The 9,051-nt window shown below is 38.6% G+C and overlaps 1 protein-coding gene across 1 annotated transcript; it reads left to right on the forward strand.

The window, feature by feature from the left end:
- Window positions 1-545: 545 nt before the first annotated feature.
- Window positions 546-4,274, forward strand: LOC140027658 (protein BOBBER 1-like). Its single transcript, XM_072073305.1, has 6 exons — window positions 546-1,099; window positions 2,546-2,718; window positions 2,840-2,888; window positions 3,081-3,247; window positions 3,857-3,940; window positions 4,026-4,274. The coding sequence occupies exons 1-6, from the start codon at window positions 703-705 to the stop codon at window positions 4,062-4,064; spliced, it is 909 nt and encodes a 302-aa protein (XP_071929406.1). The 5' UTR covers window positions 546-702; the 3' UTR covers window positions 4,065-4,274.
- The last annotated feature ends 4,777 nt before the right edge of the window (window positions 4,275-9,051 follow it).

A 9,051-nucleotide genomic window follows, 5' to 3' on the forward strand; every position in this document is an offset into this window, starting at 1 on the left:
TTTGAAAAATATGAGAGATAGAAAAATTCATTTTTTGAAATGTGAAGAACGAAAAAATTCATTTTGTAAAATGTTAAGGGCGAAAAAATTCATTTTGTGAAATGTGAGGAATTATGAATCAAATTATGTAAAAATTTGATTTGATAATTTTGCCCTTAAAAAGTAATCACATGCAAGTTATCCTGTGGATTTCGACAAAAAATTAGTCGAAAACTTAGGTAGGACCAAATTTGGTTAATGTGAATTTATAAAGCACGTAAAATTAGGTTGTGTTTGGATTGCATTTTCCGTCATTTTTCATAGAAAAATTACTGTAGTGATTTGATATATGTGAGGAAAAAATGACAATATTTTTCGATGAAAATAAACAATCCAAACAAGGCCTTACACTTTTGAAAGCGAGAGACGAAAAACGTCATTTTGTAAGATACGATGGACGTTTTGAACGATTTTTCCCGTTTTATATACAACAAAATGATTATAGGAAAGCCGCAAATGGAGTGGAGGGCACGTCTTTAAATCTGAAACTTCTCGAGGACGTTTTTACAAATAAAGGTGTTCTGGAATTCTCGAATGGGTGGACTGTAGAGAGCGTTTTCTTTAACTCTTCAGCTGAGCTAAGTCATTCTCCGCTTAAAATCCAAAACCCACCGAAATCTCATAAACCCTAACATCAGCTTCAACAAATATTCAATCGATCAAATGGCGATACTCTCCGATTACGAAGAAGAAGATCAACAGAAGCCGATATCTTCTTCATCATCGGTAAAGCCTTTTAACGCCGTTCTTGATCCGTCAAATCCGTTGGGGTTTCTGGAGGCGGCGTTGGAGTTCTTGGCGAAGGAGTCCGATCTTTTCAAGAGCGATTCTTTGGTGAAAGATGTGAACGCGGTGGTGCGTCAGGTGAAGGATAAGGTGGAGGCCGAGGAGAGGAAGAGGAAAGAAAAGGCGGCTCCAGTTAATGGTAATGCTGAAAAGAAAATCAAGGAAGACATGCCTCAGGCGGTGGTTAAGGAAGAAGTCAAGGACGTGGAAGTGGAGAGTAAGATGATTAGCGAGGCCAAGGAGGACGCAAAAGATGATGACAAGGGACCTCGAGGTATTTCTTTTTCTTTTCTTTTCTTTTTTTTTGGGGGTCATCATCACTCCAGTTGAGATCTCTCGATAAACTGATTGGTCTAAAGTGCTATTCCTTCTGTGTAATTTTGGTTGCTTGTTAATATATGGTATATAAAGTTTGATGCAGCCTTTGCTTGGTTTTCTTAACGTTTCCCTGTCGTGCATTTAGGTGTTTGTGGGGGCAGTGGAGCTTGAATGTGGAAACGAAAACTGATTACTGTTAATGTTTGCTGTTTTGGTGTAAAATTCAGCATTTTAGTGTTACAACTAGTTGCGCTGTTTGTGTTAGGGACTATTGTTTGAATTTGGATGAGAAAATGAATGCTGTGAGTGTTGTCCTTCTCGTGTAAAATTTTAGCACTATTTAAGTGTAACACCTAGTTGCATTTTTTTTTTTTTTTTTTACTTTTTAGAACTGCTTTGTCGTTTGTCTTTGTATTAACCATAGAGAAAAATAAGTCATAATTTACAACAACTGCATGGTTTTTTTTGCTTGTTGATTTTCATTCACTGAAACTTGTGAAATGCTATTTTGGCAAGTTAACTGCTTCTTTTTTCTTTTTACTTTTTCAAAAGCAAAAGTAATATTTCATTGATCAGGAAAAGAAAGTATGTACCCAGCATACGTCAGACAGTTGCCTAACCTACTTAAGCTGTATAAACTTTCTTAAGAGAAGTTTACTGATTGATTATGTTCAGATCAAGTCCTTATTTAGAAACGAACCAAACCAAGTTGTACTGTGACTAGGCCTGAATTTGAGTTTGATGCGATATAAGTTTTTGCCTGTTAACTCATTTCAGCTATTATCTTTTGCCTGTAATTTATCGTTTTATGACTTGTAATTTACCAAATTCCTTTTGCCTCAAGAATATGTCAAATGGGAAATTGTTTAACCCTGAGTCACGAGTTTTCGGTTTGAATAAAACTGCATGCAGTTCCAATCTTAAATTTAGCTCAACCTACATTTACATTGATTTGAGCTTGTACTTGAGCTTGCTAATATGATACATGAATCAATCGTCAATGCTAAAATGTTCTCATTGGAGTCATAATTCACAGGGTTAAGTAAACCATCTTATTAGGTTCTGGCCTGTTCTATTGTTGTGTGTTATATTATTTTATCCTGTCTGCGGAATCGAACAGTTCTTTCTCTTTTTAGTAGTGAGGTTTAGGACTTGCGTAATCCAAGACTTCTTACCCATCTGTTCAGCCTTTTATTGGGAAAAGTGTGCATTTTCTGGTTTTTCCAGTCAAGTTCTGCTGTATGTTTGGTGAAGGGCTACTAGTTGTCTTTAGACTGTTCACACTGTTATGGGCGTGTAGTTGTTGGCTTGTGATTGTTACATACTTATTATCAGGATCATCCACAGTTATTATGCGTTATTGTTGACCACTTTTTTTCCCCCCCACCCCAAAAAAAAGCAGCTCCCAACAAAGGCAATGGCCTTGATCTGGATAATTATTCTTGGACCCAGACACTCCAGGAGGTCAACGTAAATATTCCTGTCCCTCCAGGAACAAAATCAAGGTTCATTGCATGTGAGATAAAGAAGAACCATCTTAAATTTGGGCTGAAGGGTCAGCCTCCCATAATTGATGTACGTATATTTTGGTTACAAAAAGGTTTATTTTTGCTCCTTTTACCTTAAACTTGGAATGTTCCACCTTAATGCCAAGCACCTTTTAAAAGTATTGGGCTACCTCTACTGATCTTTGCAGGGTGAACTTTATCAGCCAATCAGGGTCGACGATTCCATTTGGAGCTTAGGTAAGTTTATGCATGGTTATCATGTGTGCCTATCAATCTATAATATTTGCTGTTCGTAGTGGGTATCAGTATCTTATGAATAGAAATTGTCTTCAAACAGAAATCGTTCTATGATGGAAACAGAAATTGTCTTCATCTATTAGGTTAAATGAGTTTCATGCATTAACTACATGTTAATTTGACTTTTTGCAGAGGATCAGAGATTTGTCTCTATATGCCTAAGCAAACAGAACCAGATGGAGTGGTGGAAGTGTCTGGTGAAAGGGAGCCCTGAAGTTGATACTCAGAAAGTGGAGCCTGAGAATAGCAAATTATCAGACTTGGACCCAGAAACACGATCAACTGTGGAGAAGATGATGGTTGGTTTTTGACAATCTGATATATTTGTTGTTATCCCATTATAAGCTATGCGTATCAACGACAGAATGTGTGTTTAGACAAAAATCTGCTGCTGATACTAGGCTGTTAAGTTTGTGTACCTGAAAAATTTTCTGTTTTATAGTTGAAAATGACACCCAAAACTTGGCCTAAGCTGTTCATGAAATTAAACTTATTTTCTCCTTAACACTACTGCAAGAAATATCTGGGTCTGATTTTACATTCAGTTTAGGGAAGCAAAACATGTGTATATTATCTATAATTGACTTTGGAAATTGGAGAAAAGGTAAAGACTCTAGAACTTAGGCAGACAAAGCGATGCAAGGGGATGTCTTCATGTGACTGTGCTGCATGGGCTGCAGACCTCTTGATTGAATCAGATTAGTGGAATAAATGTGGGCCAGTTGGGAGTGCTATAATGAGATGGATGGTTGCCATGCAACGCCTGATCTAGCGGCACTCATTCCTGGCTACTCTGTCTCTGGGGAGCCTTTATCTGATAATCTCCACCCCCCCCCCCTTTCTTCCTTTTTCACTCCAGGATTTGTCCAGTTACTGATTATTGTAATTACTTATTTTGTATGGCACAGTTTGACCAAAGACAGAAGTCCATGGGCCTTCCTACAAGTGATGAGATGCAGAAACAGGAGATACTGAAAAAATTTATGGCTGAGGTAAAATACTTAGAACTTTGCATGTCTGGTAACTTTAGTGAAATTATTGTTTTACTGACATCAGTATATATTTGCATCTGTGCAGCATCCAGAAATGGACTTCTCTAGAGCAAAGATATCATAAGTTTGTAAGCCTGAACCTCCTTTTGCAAATATTTTTGGTGGTAAAAGCAGTTATATGATGCTTCTCTTTTGGGGGCTGCGTGTAGCTATGGTTTGGGCTGACACCTGGATGTATTGTGTCCTCGACATGGCTGTTCAATTTCATTGTCAACTAAAATGTAACACAGTGTGCCTTTTTAAGTACATTAATTTTATGTAGTTGGGCAAGCTATGTTGATGTGTTTTGTCTGATGGATGTGTGCGGAAGTTCGTGAATCACTGAGACACATGATGCACTGTGAATGGGGTAATTCGAGTCACCTCTTGAAGGGACTCCTTGCCGCTCGTCCCCATTCCATTTAAGCTATGGATTTCTAACCGTGGGGTTGTACGGAACTGGTATCACGAGAGAAGTCCGCCCGGAGTTGACCGCAACCTTTGAATCAGCTAGGATTGTATTAACTTGAAAAAGCGGAGGAATATTGGTGATTGGGTAGTGGGTACAAAGGCAGCACGATCTCTCTTCTTTTTTTTTTTTTTTGGTTTGCGGAAAGCCAACAACATTTCGAGGAGAACCATTGTAAAAGTATTAAGGTGAAAAATTGAAAAGGGAATTGTGCGTCTATTCTTGGAGTGGAGGTAGAAATCTGTAAAGAAGCAAGAAGCAAGCCAGGACAAGCCATGTTTCACTTCAAGCAGTCGATGACCCGATGATGTTACCACCACTCCCATCCGGTGGGCGGGAAACAGGGAAATAGGAGAGGTGAAGGCCGCCTGTGTCACCCTCACGTGCTCCTTTCAACGAAAAGGCGATGGAGTAGCGGACAACCAACCTTGTCCGATATCCCACTCGCTGATGGTTGAAAGGGGATGTACCTTTTTTTTTTCCCCCCATAAAACTACGATGCCACTTCAGAATGTGCGTGCGGTGGTGAACTTCTTGAGTCGTGCATCAGCAGGGGTCCCCGGGACGCTTCTCGACGGGGAAGGCGACCCAGGTCACCTCAATCGATTCTTTTCATTGTTGCCACGTGACATCCTATTAACCACACGCATATTGACGGCAAATCTGAAAACAAAAAGAAATAGATAGAAAAAATTACTTCATCAATGATGGTAATGGAGAAAGGTATACACACAATTGGAATTTCCGTACGATTATGCATTTATTTGTTGTACATTGTACGCGGGTACAATAATGTATACTTGCATTTGTTTGCTATACGTAATTTTGTTCTTGTGCATCAACTCAATAGTAATTGGAAGACAGCCACAATTCAATCGTAAATGCACAACACGTAGCAACTGGACCAATTGTACTGTCTCCTTCAGTTGAGTTGTTTCGGTTTGACCGCCCGAAGTTAAAAAGAGCTTCCCAGTTCCGGTGGCTGTCCGCTGGTTTTAATTTTTATTCTTGCGGCGAGACACTACTGTCTGGCCCATTAGGCTTGAATAATTGAAACAGACAAGTTACTTTCCTAGTCTCAAACAATTAATAATTCAGAAAACGACCCACAACTTCATAAAAATAAAGAAATAAGAGGAAAGCGACTGGTAATTGAGTGCATGGAATTATCATTAACACGATGAACCTAACCTTTTCAATTTCGCACATCAACTCTGATGCGGGGAAAATGAATTCAACAGTATAATCATATTTAGCAGCAGTGCTCAGCATTAATTATGAATACTAGAGTTCACTGCTTAACGTTGATGGAAACCCGCAAAAAATATATATATATATAAAAGCGCGTACATTTCCCGCAGTCATTCTATCAAACGGAAGTCAAAACTCACTGAAGTTGAGTTCGATTTTAGTTTCAGAAATCTGTAGCACCAATCAATTTCACTTGCGTTTCAAAATTGACTCGCTGCGAGACTTCTGGATTGAGGGAAGCAGACGATGAGTCAAAGGAACGCGATGCAAATACATTTCCGCTTTATTAATACTGAGAAAAATAGCAACCTATCTGAGACAGATCCACAAAAACAAAAAAAAAAAGAGTAAATTTTACGTACACTGTTATTATTAAATTTATGATATATGTGTGCAAAAGTTGAATTTTATATTCAAATTTTACATATTTGTCATTCATTCAATGCTGACAACGTGTACATTATCAGTGTAGTAAAAATTAATTTAAAAATATTGGTAAGATTTAAAATCCATGGTAGTATTAGTAAGCACGGCACACGGGGATATCATAATAGTGGCCAACTGGGCATCAATGAATCGAAAACAAGCTGAATCCAAATTGTACACTCACAAAAACACGCAGCCACGGTGCAAAATGGGCAATCGACGTGCCACCACCCATGGCTATGGTCTAGGGACAATGTATGTATTTCTTGCTTTCCCTTTCCTCTTGTGGAAAGAATCTAAATCATTCCGATTCCATCTCCACACCAGCGCCCAACTGGCCAAATACCTCCTACGTGGCCATGCCACTTATTCATACCTTTCCTTCTTTCTGAACCTAAATTTTTTTTTTTTTTGGGCCCTTCCATGGGAACCTGTGATTTTTCCCCGCCGGGGGGGGGGGGGAGGAGGGGAGAAGAAAGGGATGAAAAAGCCATGTGATTTTGGGATCCTAATTGAAGCGGGATTTAGTGGTGTAGGATGAGAGCGATGACGTAAGAAATTTTGTTGTAAATGTCCCTTTAATTAATTAATGTAATACTTATATAAGTTGGCAGTACAGCGTACGCGCAGCTTATTCAGACGTTACACAGCAGGAAAAAGACAAGGCAGAAAAGACAAAAGAGGAAGGGGCATTTTGATAATTTTGAAATCAACTTGAAAGCGACATGTGGGAACTGGAAGCATTCGAAGCAAGCAAATTGGCAAAAGGTCTCAGGCTGTTCACTGAATACGCAAACAATTCTTTTTGTTTTTTAATATAAAAAATACAAACAATTGATCTTTGCTTTGAAAAGAGGCAGAAGGATAACGATCTTTCTTCTTTTCACTCTGAAATCGTCAAGTTTAACATCTAAGATAATTTCATAGAAAATCTTAAAAGATGCTAATATTTAAAATTTTTTATGAAACTTAAATTCTAAATTCACAGATCCCAATAGATCGATGTGAGACAGAATCTTAAAAGACGTTAATATTTAGAGTTTTTTTATGAAACTTAAACCCTAAATTCACAGATCCCAATAGGTCGATGTGAGACGTGAGACGAAGAAATAAGAAGATTGCTACTATGCCGGTTAATGAAACCCATCCCATTCTGATTTTTGACCCTCGTCACCGGTCAGTTTTCTTTCCAAGAGACCCCAACGATCTTTCTTCTCACTCGAAGACCATTCGTTCATCATGATGGGAATTTGATAATTTGCACTTTTATTTCAGCCTCTAAAAACTCCAATTCACTCAATAAATAATATGCTTTTAAAAATATTGCAGGATGTGTGGATTAGTTAGGCAGCAGTACAAGCTTCTAGAATAAAACGATGATGGTAAGGAGGGTTGTTGGGGACTCTCCGGGTGGTGGCGCGGCCCTACATGTCCAGTAGCATCCTGGCTGAGTAGCTTTTCTGTTGGAGCACGGTCGAGCTCGCACTGCACGCAATGACATGAGAAGCTCCACACTTCCACCTCCACTTTATTCCAAACTTACCTGCATCTCTCTCTCTCTCTCTCTATATATATATATATATAAGTTTTATTTGCTAGAACAACAACACACCCCACAGACACACACACACACCCCCTCCAAAAAAAAAAGAAAAAGAAAAGGTTCTAAGTATCGTGTTGGGAAAGAATTTCCCCTCGTTTTGTTTTGGCTCTCCTCATTTGTTGATAACTGGAGGTGGCAAAAAGTCTCAAGAGCCAACGGGCATCCATACCCAAATTTAATATGGACGGAATAAGAATGTAAAATATGGAATTGTGTCTAATTTGAAATATACTCGGTAATACCCATTCAAAATATGAGTTTAATTGGGACTTATTTGGGACTTCCATGAGATTACTTCCAAAGGCAAGTTTACTTTCAAATCTCATGAAATTTAACAAGTTGACTTTCAAATCTCAGCCTTGTCTGGACAGTAATTTTTCAAAAAAAAAATTACTACGCTTTTCGCAAATACATTTTCCAATCACCTTTTTATCCAATATATATCAAATCGCTACGGTAATTTTTTTACAAAAAAATCTAGAAAAAATACAATCCAAACACGATAATTCTCCAAAACCGAATTTAGAAAAGACAAAGTTCAATCAATAGGAGGTTTTACTGCATGATTTTTTCACAGCGCAAAGAATTAGAACTGGTCAACTTCACCGCCTGCTATCGGAGATAACATCGGCAGCATTATTTTTATCTCACATTCATCATATCACAAAAAAGTGCTATAATAATTATTTCAAATAATACTCTATCCAAACAAATACTTAAAAATGTGATGCAAATTGTGTAGCAATACAAAACAAAACAAAAAAATTGCACCGAACAATTGATTCAGCCCGGGTGCAGGCAACCAAAATGAGGCCAGGCCATAACGGGGGGTTGTCAAATGTCAAGCACGCGCCCTTGTTGTCCCGAATAAAGCAGTCGCTCTCACGCATTTGTCAGCTTCAAGTTACAACTGATGGCGCCGCGCTTTGTGCTGTTGTACCCTCTCCTCCTCTTTTATCTTTACTTTTGCTTTTGCTCTCACAAAGAACAAAAAGATCAATCTATTTCGGGTCCATGCAAAGACAACATTTCCAGGTCCCATAATAATTCCAATCAAACTCCAATAACCATTTACTCTTCCGTTGAGAACGACAACAGTCCACTATACTACAATCCTCTCCAGCTGTTCTCCCTTTTCTTTTTCTTTTTCTATCAGCTGGGCAAAAAAAGACGCCGTCTCTTTCAAATCTGCAATCCTGCTTTACCCATGCCCTGCAATCTGCGTCACTATACGCATGGCCCTCCCCCCCCCCCCCCCCCCCGCCATCTCCACTTGATGAAGCTGTTCAACTGCAACATATATAGACCTGATCAAATGGGCAA

This window comes from Coffea arabica, chromosome 2c, assembly GCF_036785885.1.
Source record: "Coffea arabica cultivar ET-39 chromosome 2c, Coffea Arabica ET-39 HiFi, whole genome shotgun sequence".
Lineage (NCBI taxonomy): Eukaryota > Viridiplantae > Streptophyta > Magnoliopsida > Gentianales > Rubiaceae > Coffea > Coffea arabica.

What these genes read in the sequence shown, in the direction of transcription:
- LOC140027658 (XM_072073305.1), top strand. Translation starts at nt 703, where the DNA reads ATGGCGATACTCTCCGATTACGAAGAAGAAGATCAACAGAAGCCGATA. An exon ending in TGATGACAAGGGACCTCGAG is followed by an intron (nt 1,100 to 2,545) that starts GTATTTCTTTTT and finishes AAAAAAAAGCAG; the next exon opens with CTCCCAACAAAGGCAATGGC. An exon ending in TGAAAAAATTTATGGCTGAG is followed by an intron (nt 3,941 to 4,025) that starts GTAAAATACTTA and finishes GCATCTGTGCAG; the next exon opens with CATCCAGAAATGGACTTCTC.